Source organism: Lontra canadensis, unplaced genomic scaffold (genome assembly GCF_010015895.1).
Source record: "Lontra canadensis isolate GAN:19392208 unplaced genomic scaffold, GSC_riverotter_1.0 scaffold6, whole genome shotgun sequence".
Lineage (NCBI taxonomy): Eukaryota > Metazoa > Chordata > Mammalia > Carnivora > Mustelidae > Lontra > Lontra canadensis.
The window spans coordinates 21,567,274-21,590,141 of NW_022631000.1; the positions used below are offsets into that span (position 1 = coordinate 21,567,274).

The following is a 22,868-nucleotide window of genomic DNA, read 5'->3' on the forward strand; positions in this document are numbered from 1 at the left end:
CTTATGGTTTCCTATAAACCAAACACAGAGCACCTTAGCCATATCCACCAGAGGGATTTGTCTTTGGCACATTCAGCAAGCCAAAATCGATTCTGGGGTGTGGGCTGATTTGGGAATGTCTCTGCATTAAAGAGCCAGCTGGACCTACTAAATTCTGTTTGGAGACTTCTCTCCTACCCTCACTGCTCAGAATCAGAAACAGAGTCTGTCAGAGGCAGTTTTAAGAAATCACCAACTCCAAAATGTCTGAGCAGGATTAAACGAAACAAGAAGCTATCCAAGTATATATATATATATATATTTTTTTTTTAAATTTATGTACCTTCTCTCTACCCCCAATGTGAGACTCGAACTCACGACCCTGAGATCCAGAGTTGCATGGTCCTCTGACTGAGCCAGCCGGGTGCCCCGAGAAGCTCTCCAAGTCTTAAAGGTTCACAGCAAAGTGGTAGGGAAGCTGTGCCTGTGTCTCAGCATCCTAGTGGCAAACTGAGGAACTCGCACTCACAGCTCCCTAAATCTCACTCCAGCTGTTACGTGCTGAGGTTATAAAGAATAGAGCGCTAGATGATCATTAGTTGTCTCATGAGCATAGTCTTTGGCAAACTCTGTTTAGAGGGTTTAAGCTAACCTAAATTGGTGTTGTTTTGTTTTAGTCCATTTTATTTTTTTCCCTACAACTCATGTGTGGAAGGTAAGAGGCCCTTGTGATGTAGCTCTTTACCCTTTGCCTTTTTCTTCCTCAATTTTAATCTGTTTTCGCCTGCCCTTCAATTAACCTTGTCTCTCTGTGAAATCTCTCTGAATTAGAAAAATACAGATTCCTGTGAGCTAAAAAGCCAACTGAAAATGTAAAGAGAGACAATTTATCAGACCTGACTCTGTTGTCTGGTATAAATACAGTCCTTCCACTGGATAGTGCTAATAGATTTCGGAAAATCTACCAAAAGAGAAAAAAAGGAAAAGAAGAACCAGTTTAGGTTATCATTTGTTTTAGACAGTTATAGTTTGGGGATATTGTCAACCAAAATTCCTTTCAGAGGAGTCGGTAGGGTTCCTGTGGGGTTAAGGATGGTCAGTGTCTCCAAGGCAGGTGGCTGTCCCAGGGACAGTCCTTATAATGGGCCAGATGACACCTGAGGACAGAGGACTGCTGGGTCACTAATTCTGACTTTGCATCTAGACCTAACAGCAAGTGGTTAACTAGGAAAAACGCTGAATGTGTGCGTCCCTCTGTGTGGTTAACTTGACATTGCAAGAAGCCCAAAATGGCCGAATCTGTCTGGGAGCTTCAAGGCTTCTCAAGGCTAGAGAAAAGCTCTGGACACTTCTATCTATTGAGTCTCCCTGATTTAAAAAATGTTTTAAATTAATGAATGGCAAAGAAGGCTAAAGAAATTGGTTAATACTTTAAAGTCTTTATGTTTTGTATTTAAAGATTTTATTTATTTATTTGACAGAGATCACAAGTAGGCAGAGAGGCAGGCAGATAGAGAGGAAGGGAAGCAGGCTCCCTGCCAAGCAGAGAGCCCGATGCGGGGCTCGATCCCAGGACCCTGGGATCATGACCTGAGCTGAAGGCAGAGGCTTTAACCCACTGGAGCCACCCAGGTGCCCCTAAAGTCTCTATGTTTCAGAAGCTAACGCTTCTTATACATATAAAAACACAGAATGCACACGTAACTTCAGTAGGCGATGACAGAGTCTGAATGTAGTTGTGAATGACCCCATCTGTGTGCCACCCCCCACCACAAACCTCCAAACCCCCACGCCCCCGTGTAGGCCCTGGAGGAGTTAAACCCCCATGGAAGGTAGGTAGTTTGAGGGAAAAGTCAAAAAGAGAACAATACAACTGTTCATCCTTCAGCTTTTAAATAAGAGCCATGTTGAGGGCCAGGTCACAATAATACCTTTCAGCTGTTAAAACCTGGCACAAAAACATCAGACTTGCCTCTTTTGACCTTAAACAACAGAAATACATTGTGTCATAGTCCTGGACCCTGGAAGTCAAGATCAAGATGTTGGCAGGGCTGGTTCCTTCTGGAGGTTCGGAGGGACAGTCTGTTCCTTGCCTCTCTCCTAGCTTCTGGTGGTTTGCTGGCAATCTGGTGTTTCCTGGCTTACAGATTCATCACCCTGACCTTTGCCTTCATGTTCCCCAGGCGTTCTCCCTGTATGTGTCTGTGTCCAATTTTGCCCTTTTTATAAGGACATCAGTCATACTGGATCAGGGGCCCAGTCTAATCCAGTATGACCTCATCTTAACTAATCACATGTGCCATGACCTTATTTCCAAATAAGGTTACATTTGGAGGGCGTGAGAGTCAGGACTTCAACACAGGAATTTTGGGAGGGAACACAACTGAACTCATAAGAAGGGGGCCCAGAATGTAGTTTATAAACAGGAAGCACACCCAGGAAAACAAATAGCCACACAAAGCAGCATCTGCCAACGGTCAAACAGGGACCCTAGATTCTGAGAAAGGCATTCTTACCCCCGGGATGGATCTGGGAATGGAACTGGAATGAGCTTTAAATGGATGTGTGGAAAGAAAGGACTTATAGGTGGAAGGATTTAAGAGGGGAGAGATGGTTTAACAAGGCAAGCCCATAAGCCTACAAACTTTAGCTGGAACCAGAGGATGTGGGAGGGTAAGCCTGGCAAAAAGGGTGGGTCACATTGAGGAAGACTTTGCAAGTCAGGCAAGAGTTGGCACTTAATCCGATAGACAGTGGGATCCATTGAAGTCTTCTGTCTCCCCAGCATCCTGTGCCTGGAGTCAATAGGAAAAGCCTGTAATAATATACATTTATCTTATAGCTTATTGTCAAAGCAGACCATTTTCATGCTTCCCAGAATTCATAAAGCAGGTAAAACAAACAAACGAAAAAAAAAAACAACCCAGCTTCCCATACTAGATAATTACTTTCACCGTCATAAGGTGTTTGGTTGTGGGGTGAGTTTGGTCTTTGGTAGAAGAGTTCTACTTGTTTCAAAATAAAGAGTCAGATTGAGCTGATTCATATCAATCGCTTGAGGGTGGAGTCCAGATGGTTTCCATTCGGTCCCAATTGGAAACAGCCAAACTATTTTTATGCTTGTCCCTTTGTGGACAGGAGGCTTTGGCCTGATGTTTGGAAAGTTCAACTCATTATACTGTATGATTCAAAACGCCCATTCAGAAGCCTGACACCCTTTATTACTCCTCCTCAAATGTATAATCAAGAACCTGACAATTTTACATTTAGCAGCCAGTTTAAATGGATAGAAGAGGAGAAATATTCCATCTCTATGTCTGCAGAATTTAGACATCTGTTTGTCCCAGCCTGTCCTGCCTCCAAGCAGCACTGAACATGAAGATGCATGAGGTGGGTGGTTCTCAGACTGAGCAGCAGCAGAAACACCCAGAAGGCTTATTACAATGCAGATTGCTAGGCCCTGCACCACAGACTGCTGGATCTGTAGGCGGAGGTGAGGCTGGAAAGCTTGCATTTCTATCAAATGCAAGGGATTTTGATGCTATTAGTCCAGAGTCCACACTTCAAGTACCACTGCTTTAGAATTGAAAGAAAATGAGATTACCTACTCCTGTTTGATTTTGCTCAGTGAAGAAAATCAGAGGGCAGAGTGAGGCTCCCAGATGCCTCTTCTCTGCCAGGGAGACCACAGAACAGAGGGGGCCTAGGCCCCTTTCTGCCTCCAGCTTCTTTGTCTCATCCAGATCCAGTCTGACCCATGTCTGAGCCCCACAGCTCTGCACCAGCAGTCTGTGGGAACTGACCCTGGCCCTGGCGGTTGATTAACACTCACCCTTGTGAACGGCCTATGCCCGTTCACAAGCCTGCCAAGTCCATGAAGAGCCAGAAGATGGCTTACCACTGGAGGTCACTGAGAGGTCATCAGGAATAGTCATCTCCAGAGAAGATAGCTTCCTTGAGCCCCGTTCAGCCAGTCCCGCCATGTCACCTCTAGGTCCCAAAAGTTCCCAAAGGACTCAGCAAGGACTCAGGTATGTCCTGTCACCTGGGCCTACTCTGTTTCCTAGCCCAAACGCCATGCCGTACTTCTAGAATTGTCTTAATTCTCAAGGATTTAGGACTGGGAAGGCCAGTATGTGATTTAGACATACCCTGGGAACAAGATGCAGCCATAAAATGGTCAGTCCACAAGCCTGGGATAAATCAGACCTTTGCTACAGTACCAGTGCCTCCCGAGTGCCAAATTCACTTCCCCAAATGAGGCATTAATTGTTTATAACATAGCCATGGTCCATAGGAATACTATGGCATTAAGGAATGCAAGGGTCCAGTTCAAAAGACAAGATGTAATCTTCAAAACTTTATTAGTTCCAAGTCAGGAAGTTACCGATTATAATCCTAAGAGTATTTTACTTGGGGATTTTGTCCTGGAGTGATAGCCAAACAGTGGAAACCTTTGTGGACAGGTTCCAAGGTCCAAGGTGTGAATCATCCAATGCTAATTACACTTCGCTTCCTTAAGTCCTGCAATCAAGCTAACAGAGTTTCTGTTCTGGTTTATAAATGTCTTGTAATTACACAGGAAATCACACATGTTCCTTGTTGATGGAAAGAAGCTATTTTGAACAAGTGTTTTTATTTTTGAGTATTTATTTGAGAGAGAGCGCATGTGTGCAAGCGTGAGCAGTGGGGAGGGGCAGAAGGAGAGGGAGAAGCAGACTCCCCACTGGGCAGAGAGCTGGAAGACTTGATCCTAGGACCCCGGAATCCTGACCTGAGCCGAAGGCAGACGCTTAACTGACTGAGCCACCCAGGCGCCCTGATAAAGATTTTTTAAAAATCGGCCTTATTAAGAGGGTCCTACCGCAGGTGAACATTTGAGTAGTCCTTAAGCAAAATAAGCTGATGTCCAACAGAATGTGTGATTCCCACCTGTTCTGTGATTCCAGGACAGGCCAGAAAATGAGGGAAAAGAGGAGGAACCTCCCCAGGGGAGCCTCTGGTTCCACAAAAATTTACACTCGAATTTTGAGTGCTGGCCCACACAGGAAATAGAGCTCTCTCTGGAAGGACTGAGAAGAGGTTCCTCAGCTGAGAAAGGGAGGGCATTCTAGGCAAAGGGGACCACATGAGCGAAGGCTCGGGGACTGCAAGTGCCCAGAGTGTTCAGTGTGGGGGGAGTTTGACATTCACTGCAGAGTGGTCGCTGGGAGAGAGGCAGAGGTGTACCTGAAAAGGCCAGGGGACCCACATGACCCAAACCCATGAATGTTGTTGAGTTAGGCTTTCGCCTGTGCATAAAGTGGGAGCCACGATTCCTCTGAAGCAAGACAGTGACATGATGAGAATGGGATTTTTGAAAAGAACCTTGGACAGTATTGCAGAATGTGTCTTAGCAAGAGGGACATCTGGATGATGGGAGACCCGTGTGGAGGCTACTACAGTAGCTCAGATAAGAGAAGAGAAAAGGCAGAATGCAGAGGACAGTGATAGAAAGATAGTCCAGTTCCGGCTATATTTAAGGGGGGAAATTTGACAGGTCCGGATAGCCAGTTCAGTGAGGGTAGCAAGAAAGATCCTGAAGTTAGGGACCGTTGGCGGATCTTGGCAATGAACCAAAGAGAAAATGGGAAGAAACACAAGGTTGGGCGAGTCCACATGGATCTGTGGAGTGGCTTCTGTGGGAGGTGTACAGTTGTCAGAAACCTGTATCCGATCCTTGGGAGACAGTAGTGCAAGGGGAGATAGCTTACACAAGCAGGTTCTTCCCCAGCGTGCTCTCATTCCAGTGTTTCGGTGACTTACAATATCCAGACATGAAGCTGAAGACAGACAATGATATTTATTGTGTACTAATTTCCTCCACAACAATTATTTCACTGCACTTCCTGGTGGCTCTTCGTAGTGCATCTAGGAAAGGAGTCTTATGATCTCTATTACAGCACTGTGGAAATTTGGGTTCAGAGAAGTTCAGTGACTTTCTGGGGAGCCAAACAGCATTTTTTAGAGAGAGGTTTTACACCCAGAGATTCTGCTTTCTCTACACCATCTTGCCTCTCAGGCACAGCTGGTGTTGCTAGGCCACCACTAAGTTCTTGGAGACAGAAGCAGGTAAGTGAAAGTAGTCACTGTTCGGGTTCCTGGGTGGCTCAGTTAAGTGTAGGCCTCTTGATTTGGGCTCAGGTCCTGATCTCAGGGTTGTGAAATAGATCACCAGGCTGGGCCCGGGGGGGCGGGGGGGCTCTGCTCTGGGTGTGGAGACCACTTAAGCTTCTCTCTGTTCCTCCCCCTGTCTCTCTCCCCGTCTCTTAAAAGAAAAAAAAAGTAGGCATTGTCAGTGAGCTTGTTTTTGTTTTGAAGAAATGTGAAGATTAGGTAGAAATAGGTTGGTGTATACAGCTGGGGGTGGGTCAAGTATTACCAGGGCCTGAGCATGGACTCACCCTTACTCTGAGAAATTTGTTTTCCATTCAGAGAAAATAATTTGGTTCTGTTTGAATTTTGGCTGAAGGTCTAAAGCAGGAAGTCCCTGTACTAAGCAGCATCAGTCTTCCTAGTGCCCAGCAGGGCGCTGTGACTCGCTGAATTCTGCAGGATGGTTTGGACTTGCACTTTCCAAGCCGGTTATTTTTCGTGGGCAGAGATGACGTTGCAACCTTACTACCACCAGCTGGGGGGAGATTTGGGTGGTTTCTCCCTGTGGGGATGCAAGTGGTACCAGTTCAATCACAGACCCACAAGCTCCCTTTGTCTCTAATGGCACATGTTTGTGCCATGTGGGCTAAGTTGGTGCCAGGGGTAAACTGGCAAAAACCATGTCCTCCTTGCACACCTTGGCCACTGCCCAGGAATTTGGCCTTTGGCCTTGGCCCCACTGGTCTCATGTTCCATCACCTTTGCTTTCTGGCAGAAAGGGGGGCAAAAGGAAACGAGTGCCATGCGCAATCAGTATCCACATCATTAATCATTCTGAGCAGTAACTTTTCAAAGGCATTTATATTGTAAAGAGATTTTACAGATAGAAAAGACATTCTGTTTGTGTTCATGAATGGTCTCAAGGCATTGTTAGGTACACTGTATATGGAAAAACAATGAACAGTGAGATAAAAGTTTCCACAAAATTCTGTACTCAGTTACTCACGGATTCATTCATTTGTTCAACAGTCATTAAATACCCATAATGTGCCAGATACTGTTCTAATCTATTAGCACTGTCAAATTATTCATAACAGCTGTCATTTGCCATCATTCCCATGCCTGGATGTAAGGACAAATACATTTGGACAAGTTAGGTTTATTCCCAGTGAAACTAAATGATGGGCTAGTTTTCATCCCTCCTAATGTGTTTTGAAGGAAAATAAGCCCATGGGGCACCTGGCTGGCCCAGTCAGTTAAGCGTCTGCCTTTGGCTCAGGTCATGATCCCAGAGTTCTGGGACTGAGCCCCACATCGGGCTCCCTGCTCAGCAGGAAGCCCCCTTCTCCCTCTTCTGCTCCCCTTGCTTGTGTTCTCTCTCTCTCTCTCTTTCTGTCAAATAAATAAATAATCTTTTTTAAAAAAAGGGAAAATAAGTCCTGTCTATTTTATTCAACCATCCAGCAGATTAGATTTGTAACCAAAAACACCAGTTGAATATCTTTTTAAAGCATACTTAAAAAACAAAAAACAAAAACTGGCAAACTAGAATAGCCCAAAGTCTAGATTTATCACCTTTCCCTAAAAAGTCAGCTCTCTTCCATGACTTGAAAACTTACATCATTAGTTACCATTGACTTCTCTCTTCTTGCTCTTCCTACACGCTAGTTAGCTTTCACTTCATGTCTGCTTCAGAAGGACAGTTTTGTTTCTTCTGTTCCCTGTTGGGTTCCCAGCACCTAGGACAGTGCCTGGCATAGAACAGAACTCAGACAGCTATGTTGAATGCTGAATGAATTCAAGTACAAAAAAGTTCTGTCCACCCCTTGGGATTAGGTTCCCAAGTCAGCCTATTTAGGCAAAATTAGCATATAGCTCAGTGATTCTTCACAATCCCTTAAACTGCCCACACAAACATTTAGGGATATGGTTTCTAAGTCCCGTGCAATTTTTTGGAAGCTTTGGAACAGATCATTGTTTGTCAGTTATGCTCCGGATGAAGTTGTCAGCTAGGGTTTACGGGGTTATATTGCCTACAAAGCATATAACTTTGAATACTTGGAGGCCTTTGGGAAGCCATCTGGCTTTGGGACCAGATTCATATCTGTCATCTCACACCTACTGAGTGGATGAGCTGGCCATTATGTCCATGGTTGTTTCTCCTTCTCCATCCCCTTCCTGTCTTTTTCTTTGCCAAACTCCTAAACTTGAGCTGGTGTAAATGAAATGTGTACATATGCCATGCTACAGCACTGACACTGAACTTTATGAAAGCTAAATGGACCAATGGGGGTGAGTCAGACTCCAGGACCACTGACCTCGGTAGGGACATCTACAAAGGCAAGCTGGTTCTTTGTCTTTCAAATTTGCCCTTCCAGAGCTCAAAAAATGTGGCAACTTCACAGACTCTTTTAAAGAGCGGAATCCCTGGATAAGGACTATCACTTCCCCAGGTTTGGTGGACCACTCATTTATCTTCTATCGGGAAATTTCTAAAGACATTTGTTTTCCTCTTTAGCCAAAGCAAAGGCAACAATCTAAATCTTAAGTGAGATTTCCTTTCATACAGAGCAATTTGGGGCTTGCTATTATAAAGAATAAAGTATTTTTTCATTTTTTAATTTGTCTTAAAGATTTTATTTATTTATCTGGCAGACAGAGAGAGAGAGAGAGAAGCAGACTCCCTGCCGAGCAGAGAGCCCGATGCGGGACTCGATCCCAGGACCCTGAGATCATGACCCGAGCCGAAGGCAGCGGCTCAACCCACTGAGCCACCCAGGCGCCCTAAAGTATTTTTTTTAAAGGACTCCTTAGATTGCATGTATCTCCTTCACTTTATTGCCAAATGCACCTACTCACAAAAGTCAAAGAAGTACAATCCCAAAAAATAAAACTAACTTAAGTGGTGGTAAATGGGGGAGCTATTGTCTAAAAATAATAAAAACTATTATTTTCTTATAGGAATCAAGAAAAAAATTAAAGATTTGACTGAAGCTGGTCCTTGGTTAGTGAAGTTGTATCTGGCAGATAATGGCATAGACAGAAGAGGAAAAGAAGGAGAAAATGGCTTGTTAGAATTCACTCAAATTTTAACATGGTGAGTAGAAAAGAGGTTTTATTTGTTCACCTTCTGAAACTAGGTGCTTGGGTTGAATTGTAGGGAAAATGACTTAACTGCAGTTTAATAACAGTGCCAAGTGAGGTTTTTAGCTTCGAGAGGGAAGCAGTGACCCACTGTGATCTTGGTACATGATCTTAAGGGAAGGCCTGAGATCATAAAAATGGCATGGCACACAGTTGTACATGAGCCACAGAGGGACTCCAAAGACCTCACTAGAAGCCCCATTTAATGAAGCTGGCAACTGAGGAAAGGCAGGAGTTATGACCTCCAGATTTTTCTTCCGTGAAGTCAGCTATGTGACCTAAGGAAGAAAGGCAGTCCACTCAAGAGTCAACACTGTTTAGTTCTTGATCACAAAGTTGTCTCAAGCTACTTAGGCAGAAAAACAGAGCTTTTCTCAAAAGCTGCTGGAAAACAAAATGTTTCCTTGCCATATTTATGCTGCAACCTTGGACATCTCTTTGTCCAGCTCTCCTGAATCCCACACCCAGTGGGCCAAACAACAAGTAAGCATTTGCAGCTCTGTAGGAAAGCTTACTCTGTAGAGGGCTCCAGGTTTTCCATCTTAGACATCAGTACTGAGAGCACCTCAGGCAATCAAGGGCAACAGAATATAGCTCAGATTCAAGAGTTGAGAGCTTGATCGATGGCTATTTATTATTTTAGAAGAAAAAGATTCTTTTCCTAATATATTTGTTTCGGAAAGTTGGGAATTTCCAACTTGGATAGCTTGGCTGCTATTTTTATAATAGTTCTATTACTAAACTTCATTTTGTTACCCTTTTAATATATTGCTAGATTTAATACGCTGCTGCTATATTATCCTTTTAGTATATTGCTAACATTTTGTTAAGGGTTTTCACATCTGTGTTCATCAGGGATTTTTGTCCCTACTTTTATTTTCTTGTAATGTTTTCCTTTGGTATTGGGATCGAGGTGATTTTGGCCTTACAGAATGAGTTAGGAAGTGTTCCTACTTTTCTATTTTATGAAAGAACTTGTGTAGAATTGGTATTATTTTACCTTTAAATATTTGGTAGAATTCACCAGCGAAGACACCTGGATCTGGAGTTTTCTTTATGGGAAGATTTTTTAACTACAAATTCACTTTCTTTAATAGATAGAAGTCTATTCTGGTTATTTTGGGAGGGGGGTGTTAAGCTTTGTTAGTTTATATCTTTCAAGCAATTTGTTCATTTTGGCTAAGTTTTCAAATTTATTGTCTTAGAGTTGTTCATAATATTTCCTTCTCATCCTTTTCCTATCTGGAGGCTCTGTAGTGATGTCTCCTCTTTTGTGCTTAATATTAATAATTTGTTTTCTCTCTTTTTCCCCAATCAATATGATTAGAATTTTATCAATTTTATTGATCCTCTCAAAGAACTTGCTTTTGGTTACCTCTAATATTTTAATTTTTTCTATTTCACTGATTTATACCCTTATTTTTATTGTTTCCTTTATTCTGTTTACCTTGGGTTTAATATGCTCTTCTCTTTCTAGTTTATTTTTTTTTTTTTAAAGATTTTATTTATTTATTTGACAGAGAGAGATCACAAGTAGACACAGAGGCAGGCAGAGAGAGAGAGAGAGGGAAGCAGGCTCCCTGCTGAGCAGAGAGCCCGATGCGGGACTCGATCCCAGGACCCCGAGATCATGACCTGAGCCGAAGGCAGCGGCTTAACCCACTGAGCCACCCAGGCGCCCCTCTTTCTAGTTTATTAAGGTAGAAGCTTAGTTATTGATTTTAACTTTTTGTTTTTCTAATGTAAATGGTTATAGTAACACTAAGCACTTTTTCATTGCATCCTGCAAATTTTGATATGTTGTATGTTTTTTAAAGATTTTATTTATTTATTTGTCAGAGAGAGAGAGAGCACAAGCAGGGGGAGCAGGAGGCAGAGGGAGAAGCAGGCTCCCTGTTGAGCAAGGAGCTGGATTCAGGACTCCATCCCAGGACCCTGGGATCATGACCTGAAGACAGCTGCTTAACCTACTGAGCCACCTAGATGTCCCATGATATGCTGTATTTTTATTGTTATTCAATTCAAACTATTTTCTAATTTCCCTTTTGATTTCTTTGACCTATGGGTTATTTAGAAGAGTGCTATTTAGTTTCCACATATTTGTAAATTTTTCACACATTTTTCTCTGGTTGATTTCTAATGAAATTATGCTGTGATTAGAGAATATACTTGTTTTATGGACCAGATTATGATCTATCTTGGTCAATGTTCCACGTGCACTTGAAGAATGTATATTCTGCTATATTTGGATAGAATGTTAAGAAATGTCAGTTAGGTCCAGTTGGTTGGCAGCATTGTTATAGTTTTCTATATCTTTACAAATTTTCTGTTTACTTGCTCTATCAATTATTGATAGAGGGAAAATTGTGACTTTGTATCTCCTTGCAGTTTAATCAGTTTTGCTTCATGTATTTTTTAAAAAGATTTATTTTATTTATTTTTTAGACAGAAAGAGAGTGGGGGGGGAGGGGAAGAGGGATAGAAAGAATCTCAAGCAGACTCCCTGAGTGTGGAACCCAATGTGGGGTTCGATCCCAGGACCCCTAGATCATGACCTGAACCAAAATCAAGATCGGATGCTCAACCGACTGAGCTTCCTGGGTGTCCCTTGCTGTATGTGTATATATATATCATATATATATATATTTTAAGTGATTTACCTTTTTTTTTAAGATTTTATTAATTTATTTGAGAGAGAGAGCGAGTGGACACAGAGGGAGAGGGAGAAGCAGAAGCAGAGTCCCTGCTGAGCAGCGGGGCCAACACAGGGCTCGATCCCAGGACCCCGGGACCATGACCTGAGCTGAAGGCAGATGTTTAACAGGCTAACCCACCCAGGCACCCCTGCTTCATATATTTGTAAGATCTGTTGTTAGGTGCAAAACATTTAAGATTAAATCACTTGAAGAATTGACCCTTACTATCATTATGAAATCGCCAGTAATATTTTTCTCTTCTCTCTGGTAATATTCCCTTCTCTGAAATATACTTTGATGAATATTAATATAGCTACTTGAACTTTCTTTGGATTAACATCAGCATGGTATATCTGTTTCTGTCCTTTTATTTTTAACCTATATATATATATTTACAGTAACTTCTCTTAACTCAGTTTCCTCATTTGCAAAAATGGGGACAATAATCAAAAGAGTGTTATAGGGTTAAATTAGATCAGGTGTGTAACGTGCTATATACAGTGCAGAGGGCTCCAGCTAGCACCTTTATACAAATTAGAAAAAAAGCCCCTCCAGCTAGACAAATTAAAAGAGGTACCACCTCTGGCCATTGAGTCAGAGGAGGTAACCTTTTCTAGTCTATGCTTCAGGTCCCAGAACTTGGCAAACAGAGCTTGGCAGATTTCAGCCCCACTCACACCGTTGGAGGCCCCCTCAGTGCTGAGCACAAGTGCTTACACATGTGGGTGACCCTGATCATATCTGATGCACAATGAATGCTCCATCAAACCTTAGCTCATGTGAGGCTGTGTGGTCTAGTGATGAAATCCATGGCCTCCGAAATCAGATGTAGAATTGTTGAGTTGTGCAGTTGTTCTTCAACACTCTCCCTTCTCCTTCTAGAACCCCTGCTTCCTCCTGAAACGTTCCTACTTTCACCCATCTTATCTGAAGGAATAGGACACAGGCAGACAATTCAGGAAGCCGAAGCTAGGCAAGTTCTGATTAGACAGGCTATTTCCTTGGGCGCAAGACCTTTGAGAGGGAGAGTCTGGCAGAACCATTGAACCGCACCCTTGAATGCTAGCTGCTGAATCAATAGACAGTGTGTACAGGGAGAATGACCTTGTATTTATTACTGATCTTAACTGAAATTTCACATTCCCAGCGCATGGTAAACTCAAAATTGTTTTATTGAAAGTCATATGATAATTTCTTTTAGAGCAGAGGCAATGTATTAAATTCCTTTAATCTCTGCAATGGTAGGTCATATGCATTTAGTAAGTGCGCACTCAATATAATAACATCACTGGTACTGCACTTTGCAAGATACTTTCATAAGAATTGTTTCATTCTGTTTTTACCACAACCTTATGACATCTGTAAAAGAGCCGGTTTGTGGCCCAATATTACAGATGAGGAAGATGGGACCCAAGAGGGCACATGGCCTGCCCATGATTACAAGGTTGACAGGAGGTAGAAGCTGACCAGGAGCCCAGGCCTTCACCCTGATTCCATGTCTCCTCATGATGCCAGAAATTCTCTAAGACCAGTTGGCAGGCTGGTGCTAGAGCATGAAGGAATTTTTAATAATCCTCAAAGAGATTAGGAAAAAAAGATAGATGGAGGGTTCATTTTTCATAAAGCTAAGCTTACTTAGTTTTAAAAGCTATCCTTTATTCTGAGACTATGCCCTTTCTAATTTTGTGTAAAAATATTTGTTCTTTTAAGTGTTGCTAGGTGAGAATTGTTATTTGTTTGATGTACTAAAAGTTGTCAGGCCAGTCCCCCCAAGCTTTTTGACATTTTACTGGTGTGCAAAATCCACAAAGAGTGGGAAGCCCTGCGCAATACCACACCATATCTTCTGAATAAATAAATGAATGGAAGATGTAAGGCAACTTAAAGTCTTTATCCCACCAATTGACTTAAGAGAGGTGTCCAAACTAGAGAGATTAATTGGAAAAGCCTACATTCAGTTTCAAATTGGGTCAGTGTATCATCGTTGGAAGGGGCATCAAGGAGAGTGTTGAGGACCTAAGAAAAGAGATCAGACTCCAAAGTAAGTGGACTGAGTTTCTTTGAGTAACTGTGCTTGGCAAAATGCCATTTTGATTTGTCATTTTCTTTGGCCAGCCTGATCACATACTCTGCTCACTTACGGGAAATTGACCTCAGAAACAATGTCCTGGGAGAGATGGCTGCTGCTGACATACTTGAAGCACTGAGAGCCAGAAAGACAGGTAGAGTGTGGTTTGTGTTCCCTTCCACTTGTCCACGTCTACTCACCCCTAAGTGCTATATTGCTCACAGCTTGCTCTACTTTTTTCATCAAATAACTGGCCTGAGCTATGTGATGACCAGGAGCACTGTCATAAGCCACCTACCCTTATGTCCATTTGCTCCATGATTTGCACAGAGTTCAAGAACTTTTCTGATGTCATAGGTTGTCTTTGACCTAAGCACAGTAGTCTCCCCTTATGCATGGGGGATATGTTCCAAGATCCCCAGTGGATGCCTGAAACTGCAGATAGGACCAAACCCTACATATACTGTGGGGTTTTTTTTTTTTCCTATAAAAGCATACTTATGAGAGTTTAACTTATAAATGGGCACGGTAAGAGATTAACAATAATAAATAGTAGTCTAGAATACTTATGACAGTATACTATAATAAAAATTGGTGAATGTGGTCTCTCTCTCAAAATATCTTACTGCACCATACTCGCTCTTCTTCTTGTGATGATGAACAATGACAAAACCTGCATGAGGAGATGAAGGGAGGGGAATGAACCATGGCGTTATGCCACTACTGACCTTCTGATGATTCCGCTGAAGGAAGACCATCTGCTTCCTGACCATGGGTAACAGGAGCTGTGGAAAGAGAAAACACAGATTAAGGGCGGGTTGCTGTAAGCAATATTATCTGAGGGACCCTCTCCTATTCTCTATTCTCCCCCGGAACCCAACCTGCAGATACTTTACAGACAGCAATTGGAAAACTCAAGCAATATCCTTACAAGATTCTGACTCGCTTGCTGGACCGTCAAAGATTGCTTAATTGTGATTGACATCAGGAGAGTATGAACGGTCCCTTATGACCATGTAATCCTTTGAAAATGAGAGAATCACATATGGAATGACTTATTTATTTAACATGGGTTAACCCTGCCCTCCTGCTTTCATTAATATGCATGACCAGAATTAACGATAGCCATTCTCATTGCTAATAGAGAGAAGATGAGGAAGGTGGCATTTCCAATAAAGCTCAGGGTCACCTGGGTGGCTTAGTGGGTTGAGCCTCTGCCTTCGGCTGAGGTCATGGTCTTTCAGGGTCCTGGGATGGAGCCCCGCATTGGGTTCTCTGCTCAGCAGGGAGCCTGCTTCCCCCTCTCTCTCTGCCTACTTGTGATCTCTCTCTCTCTGTGTCAAATAAATAAATAAAATCATAAATAAATAAATAAACAAATGGGGGAGAGACTTATATAAGACTGATAAATCACAGACCCGTACCCTTGAAACCAGTAATATATTATATGTTAATTAATTGAATGTGAATTTTTAAAAAGGCAGGGAAGAAATTTTGTCATTATCTGGCAAGTTACATAGAGAGAATTAAGTAGTAAAAGCATTGGATTGGTCTTTATCATTTCTTTGATAAAATGACCTTAGAGACATGACATAGTTTTAGATTGCATTTTTTTTTCCTAACACTGGCAGGTTTTTTTTTTTTTTTTAAGATTTTATTTATTTGACAGACGGAGATCACAAGTAGGCAGAGAGGCAGGTAGAGAGGTGAAGGCAGGCTCCCTGCTGAGCAGAGAGCCCGACTCGGGGCTCGATTCCAGGACCCTGGGATCATGACCTGAGCCGAAGGCAGAGGCTTTAACCCACTGAGCCACCCAGGCGCCCCCTAACACTGGCAGTTTTAAAAAGAAGAATTATAACATTACTGTCTACTGTTTTGCCATTTTTAAACTAAAACCACTGCATCATCATTTCTTCACAGCCAACCAAACGATCCCAAGATTTTTGAACTATCCCTTTATTTTGGAGAAACAGAACATCTACTTCTAGTCCACTTGAGTTGAATTCAAATGTAATGGAATTACTGTTCTAAAATGAATTTAAATTAGACTTTAAGCTCAATAAGCTGAAAGCAGGTTAGTGATTTCATTTGGATTTCCTTAGCACTGTGGTCACTTTCTCACCATACCCTGTGGTGGAAGACTTTATTAACGGCTGCAGGCAATCTTCGGTCATTACTGTAGTGAGTGCTAATGATGGACAGTCTCAGCTGATTTGACGGAAAATGGTCCTCATCAAGTACTTATTTGGGGCTTGCTTAGTAAATGGTTCAATTTGTGTGAATGGGGAAGATGATTATGAAATACCCACCTGAAAATACAGCTTCTCATTTAAAAAGCATTAAAAAACAATGTATAGTTCAAGAAAGCCTTTTCCCCCAAATATGGTAGTATATTTCATGAGTAGCTTGAATGCATCCACATTTTGAACCAAAATAATTATGGCATGTTTCTGATGGAGCACTTAAGATCATTAGTTTGAACACCAAGAAAGACTCCTCAAAATGGGGTTAGCTGATTGGATTCTACAGGGAAATCTCTTGCCATTTAGCCTTAATGGCATCCTTTTAAACATTAAAAGCAATTAGTAATATCAGTGATTATAGAACTAATGTTCTTCTTTTGATTGCTTATGTGTTCTTACAATTTGCAAGTTAACAAGCTAATTTCTAATCCTGATTCTATTTCTTTCATGAAATCCAAATTAACAGCCCTAAGACATTTATTTGTCTACCAAGGAATTCTTAATGAACTACCTTTAATGATGGAACACACACACACATAATGAAAGCTTTCTCAGAAATATCAGCAACCTCACTTGTTTTTTTGTTTTGTTTTGTTTTTTAAGATTTTATTTATTTATCTGAGAGAAAAAGAGATAGCAACAGAGGTAGCAAGAGAGGGCACGAGTGTGGTGGAGAGGGAGAAGCAGGTTCTCTGCTGAGCGGGGAGCCCAATGAGGGGCTCGATCCCAGGACCCTGAGATCATGACCTCAGCCAAAGGCAGACGCTTAACTAACGGAGCCACCCAAGCACCCAGCAACCTCACTTGTTACCAATTTAAAAAAAAAAAAGTTTAGCAGAGGGAAAAACTGCTGTTTACATTTTATAGGGTTGCTTTTTTACTAATTTAAAAGAAAAAACCAACAGAAGACTTCAGGATCAATTCATTTATCCATTCTTATTTATTTATTTCAACATTAATTTATTAAATGCTGTAGAACAAGGCAAAGGGGGCCTGCAGCGATCACTGAGCCAAATGCAAACAGGCTCATTAAATGACCTGGCTTGAAATAGCCATAGGCCCTAACTGACCAATTACAAACAGGCACAGGTCCTAAAATTTAAATAAAGGGACAATTCCGTAGTTCCTTGCCTCCTCACTCTGCCCTGTAACTGTGGCCTCTCACCACTGCCTCATAGCAGACAGTCCTTTGCTGTCCTGTCCATCGCTTTTATCTCTTTTATTCTACCTTCGGTAAATTCTTTCACCATCCATCTTGCCAGCCTCCACCCAACCAGAGCACCCAATCGGGACACCCACAAATGCCAGGCCTTGTTTGAGTTGAGCAGTGACTCCCTGCTTTCATGGACCTGACTTCCTAGTGGATGACAGATGGTAAACCAACTATATAGAGAAGTGAAATATATATTATTGTATATCATTTGGGGATCATACTTAAGGGAAAAAATAAAGCAAGAAAAGGAGATAAAGCATGTATGTCAGGGGATGGGGAGTTTAGTTGAGGTAGCCAGAGAAGACTGTATTAAGAAGAAACGTTTGAGTAAAGACGGGAAGGTGTGTGGGAGCAAGCCGCGTAGATACCTGGGAAAAGAGCAGTCCAGGTAAGCAGAGCAGTAGGTGCAAAGGTTTATGGCAGGAGACCAGCTGATGTGTTCTATTTTTTTGGTAAAAATTTTATTTATTTATTTGACAGAGAGAGATCACAAGCAGGCGGAGAGGCAGGCAGAGAGAGAGAGAGAGGAGGAAGCAGGCTCCCTGCCGAGCAGAGAGCCCTATGCGGGGCTCGATCCCGGGACCCTGAGATCATAACCTGAGCCGATGGCAGAAGCTTAACCCACTGAGCCACCCAGGCGCCCCAGCTAGTGTGTTCTAAAGCCAGTGTGGAAGCCAGTATGGCTGGAGTGGAGTGAGAAAGAATGGGAGGGTCATAGGACAAACAAATTCCAAGAAGCAAGCATGGAGGGCAGGGGGCCTTTCTAGGCAATTATGAGGACCTTGGTTTTTAACTTTATTGAGATGGAAAAGCATTGGAGAATTTTGAGAGGAGACCAGATCTGACCCACATCTTGACAGGATTACTCCAGGTCTAAGTTGAAAACAGATTTGAGAAGAGGGTAAAAGAAGGAAGACCAGTTAGGGAGTTGTCTGTGGAAAAATTAAACAGAACCTTTCAGGCCTTTCAGCAGACCCAGGACAGGCAGCATGGCGGAGACTGAGGGTGGATTAAGCTAAAAAGAGGAAGATTAGGGAAAATTCTACACACTGAACACTTGGGACTCAGCCTTTACCATTGCCTAAGCCTCCTTTGTCTGCCCTGCTTCTGGAGGCTCGTAGCCATATAGAAGACTGTGGTGTTCTTTTTATTTATTAATTTATTTACTTTGAGAGAAGCATGCACAAGAGAGCAGGCATGGAGGGGGGTGGGAAGAGAGAGAGGGAGAGATAATCTCAAGCCAGCTCCATGCCCAGCACGGAGCCCAACACAGGGCTTGATCTCACAACCCTGAGATCATGACCTGAGCCAAAATCAAGAGTCAGATGCTTAACTGACTGAGCCACCCAGGTGCCTCTGGGGTATTCTTTGATAAACTGAATAGCCCCAGAGAAAGGAACAACAGATGCTGACCCCAGCCATGCCCTCTTCATTCAAAGCTGCCCAGCAGGGAAGCAAGCTCTGCTCAGACAGAGGAGCTTCCCATCAGCCATTGACTGTGAACAAAAACCTGAGAATCTCCAGACACTTCATGCAAGTCTTCAACATAGGAAACCAAGCCTGAAACACAGAGACAAAGAGAACTCTGAAGATACAGAGACAATACAGAAAATTAAAAAAAAAAAAAAAAAAAGAAAGAAAGAAAAGAAATTAGTTACAACTTCTCCAGGGAAACAGAAGAGAATGCATCTGTAAAACAACAGGATGCTAGGAAAAAAGAATAATTGGAAAAATAAGAAAAAGCTCTTGGCAAATAAAAATGATAGCCAAAATAAAAATTTCAAAACCAACGGTGAAAGATGAAGTCAAGCAAGTCTTTAAAAAGTAGAACGAAAAATTGGTGAGACTATATGAGACAGGGTCAGTCTGTGAACGCCAGCATTTAACTCATAGTTCAGAAAGAGAGACCAGAGAAAAGCGGGGAGAGGCCATTGTCAAATAATTGTCAAATACATCAGGAACTTTCCCCGAACCAACAGACATAAATCTGCATGTTGAAAGAGCCCATTGAGTGCCCAGCAACAGTGAATGATAAATGCTATTTCACCATGGCATTTAGAACACTAGGAACAAAGGGGAAAATTCAACAACTTACAGCTAAATACTGTATATTCTATACGAAGGACTGGGACTCAGAAGGACATCAGATTTCTGACTGGATGCTAGAAACTATGGGGGGCTGACATGACAACTGTGTGAGAACTCTATACATTTCCAACTCCTAACCAAGTATGAGGATGAAGTAAAGATGTTTTTAGTGCACAAGAACTCAAACTGTGTGCCTCCTGTTTCCTAGGAAGCTCCCAGAGAACACATGTGAGCAAAATAAGAGTAAACCACAAAGATGAAGAATGGAGAATCCTGAAATCAGGAGAACCAATACAGAAAAGTGGAAAGGGAATCCCAGATGACAGTTGAGGGTTAGAATGAGTCCAAATTGGAGCTAGAAAATAGAACACTTCAGAAAGGAGGGACACTGCAGTAAAAACTGAATAGAGCATTGAGCATACTTAAGTATTTTGCAAGAAATATGGGTGTGTGGCAAAGAAAAGAAATTGGGGGAAATTCTTAGAATAGGTACACAGAAAACAGTGCAAAGGAAAAAGACAATTATTAACTCAGAAGAAAGTCATGTAAGTGGGACACCTGGCTGGCTCAGTCAGTACAGTGTGTGACTCCTGATCTTGGAGTTATACATTCAAGCTGAGTATAAAGATTACTTAAAAATAATCTTTAAAAAAGTTATATAAGAAAGGGAAACACTGTAAACAAAATGTATGTGACCATACCAGTCAATACACCAAGTGTTGATTTAGCTAAAAATTGTGAAATATCACTATTGTGAAATATCACTATTGGGAGGTTTGGTGAGAGGAAGTGATAGCAGTTAATATATAAAATTTTTACTGGAGGGGCTCCTGGGTAGCTCAGTTGTTAACTGTCTGCCTGGGTAGCTCAGTTGTTAACTGTCTGCCTTCGGCTCAGTCCTGGGATCAAGCCCTGCTTTGTGGGAAGCCTGCTTCTCCCTCTCCCACTCCCCCCTTCCTGTGTTCCTTCTGTCATTGACTCTCTCTCTCTCTCTGTCTCTCTCTCTCTGTCAAATAAATAAAGTCTTAAAAATAAGTAAATAAAATAAAATTTTTCTGGAAATACCAATAATATAAAACACTTTGCTTGAAATAGGCAGTAAATCTCATGAAAAACAGATGAGTGAGTTAAAAGTGGTTGTCTCTGGAAAAGAAGACTGGGGATGTTGAGGCGAAAGGCAAGGGTCTGTCACTTTTCATTATAAACTTTTTAGCCCTATTTAATTTTTTAGCTATAAGTATGCATTGCTTTGTTTATATTTTTAGAGAATTGAAAACTGGATAGCTTTCTACCATGTGATTTATTGTTATGTAATTCCATGTCAATATCTAAAACCATCTTTTTAAAAAGATTTTATTTATTTGAGAGAGAGAGAAAGCACGCACTAGTGGGGTAGGGGCAGAGAGACAAGCAGACTCCCCACTGAGTGTGGAGCCTGACTTGGGGCTCAATCCCAGGACCCTGAGGTCATGACCTGAGCTAAAGGCAGATGCTTAACCAACTGAGCCACCCAGGGAGCCCAATATATAATACTATCTTAAGTCACCTTAGCTTCCACTAAGGAGTTGGAGGCCTCACACACTCTATAGAACGTTTATGAATGGCTAGAGTTTCATAAAGAAGTGAAAAAGATGACCAGAAATATGGTGTTAGGGAATATGACTGTCTTTTGTGGGTGTGGCTGTCGCATGACTCCTCTGAGACCTCCAGCTGGCCCCCATACCGCACTACTGGCCCCCTGTCAGGTGGTTTCCAGCCCCCAGCACCCCTCACAGCCTGAGCATCTCCCTCCTGACTGTCGCAGTGGTCAAGACTTTGGGCCTTGTTTTCTTATTGAAACTCCTGTCTTCCTCTACATTTGAACCTGTCTTCTTTTTTTCAACTCTGAGCTTTGTTTTTCTCCCTGACTACGATTTCTTCCTATTTGCTATTGAATTCTGCCTCAGTTAGAAGTGCTATTTGGCTACGTGGAACAGGACCAGATATAGTGGCTTCATCAGCTAGCAGAGGACTGAGCTGGTGTAGACCCATCCCGGCATCATGCCTTTCTCTTTCTCCACTATCAGCCTTAGCAGATGGTTTATATCCTCATAGCTGTAGGTGGCTGCTTCACTGCGAGCCTCCCGTCTTCATTCCAGACCAGAAGAAGGAAGGGACAAGGAGAAAGTACTGGTACCTCTATGAGGAAGTCTCAGAAATCACCCAACACACTTGTGCTTATTTCCAGCTGGTCAGAAGCACGTCACATACCCATCCCTAATTTTTAGCTTGGCACATTGCTACCCTAAGAAAAATCTGAGCTCTGTTAGAAAATAAGTTCAGAAAAGGTATTAGTCAGGGAACTACAAGTTTTTGGCTCAAGCTCCTTTAGATTATGATCAATAGGTCAGCTGGTCTACACCAGACCTGGTCAAAGGCCTTTGAAGCCAGTGACCCCTCCAGAGTGGCCCAAGTGATACCCCAGGGTCTTTATTAGACATTCCACATGCCCCTCAAGTCACCTAGCAGACCTGCATCTGTATAACCTTCTGCTCTATAAGGAATCAAGGAAGACACTGGGGCAAAATTAGACCCAGGAAACATGAGTGCTTCTCAATCTAGGCACAGCCCTGGGAGACTATTGCCTTAAATTTTATTATGGCCCAGACCCACCCTGAAGTATCAGAGCAATGTTCCCCCCACAACCACACCTTTTTTTGTGATGACCCACAGGAATGACCCATGGACTAGAATGATCACACCAAGTACCAGTAAGTACTGCTCACCGGAGGAAAACATCCAAATAGCGCTTATCTTCCAGGCACATATGTACCACCCAAGTCCTCAGTGACACAGTTTCTGGCCCTTTCTAAGTCCTGAAATTATGAGCTGTATTGTCTTATATCTCCAGGTCACTTACCCATTTTCATCCATCTTACACTCCGCTACCCTTTACTGTACCCAGCCTGATTTTTTTTCCCACATCCTTACAACCATTTTCATGTTTCAACTTCAACTGACCCTTTGGAGGGTCAGGCAGTACTATTTTTAAATATTTATTTATAGTACATGCAGTACTATTTTTAAGGTTCTTATTTTTCCTCTCCACCATATTTCCTACTTACCTTCCTGCTTCTGGCTTCTTCCTGGTGTATCCTGACCCCCAGAAACTACAGCCTGGGAACCCTGGGGCCCTGCAAGCAGGACCCGGCCATCTGACTAGATGAGAAACAGGAAGGGGGAGAAGGGCAAGTGCCATGGGAAATAACAGAAGGATGGGTTGACACAGGCTCTGTGAATGGCATGCTAGGTATTTGAGTCTT

The 22,868-nt window shown here is 42.4% G+C and overlaps 1 protein-coding gene across 2 annotated transcripts in view; it reads left to right on the forward strand.

The window, feature by feature from the left end:
• Positions 1-22,868, forward strand: part of LOC116864621 (ribonuclease inhibitor-like) — a 44,944-nt gene that overhangs the window by 19,378 nt on the left and 2,698 nt on the right. For both annotated transcript variants that reach the window (XM_032852372.1, XM_032852374.1), the window contains 2 exons: positions 9,076-9,211; positions 14,070-14,176. In XM_032852372.1, the coding sequence (XP_032708263.1) occupies positions 9,076-9,211; positions 14,070-14,176 (243 nt within the window). The remainder of the gene's footprint in view (positions 1-9,075; positions 9,212-14,069; positions 14,177-22,868) is intronic.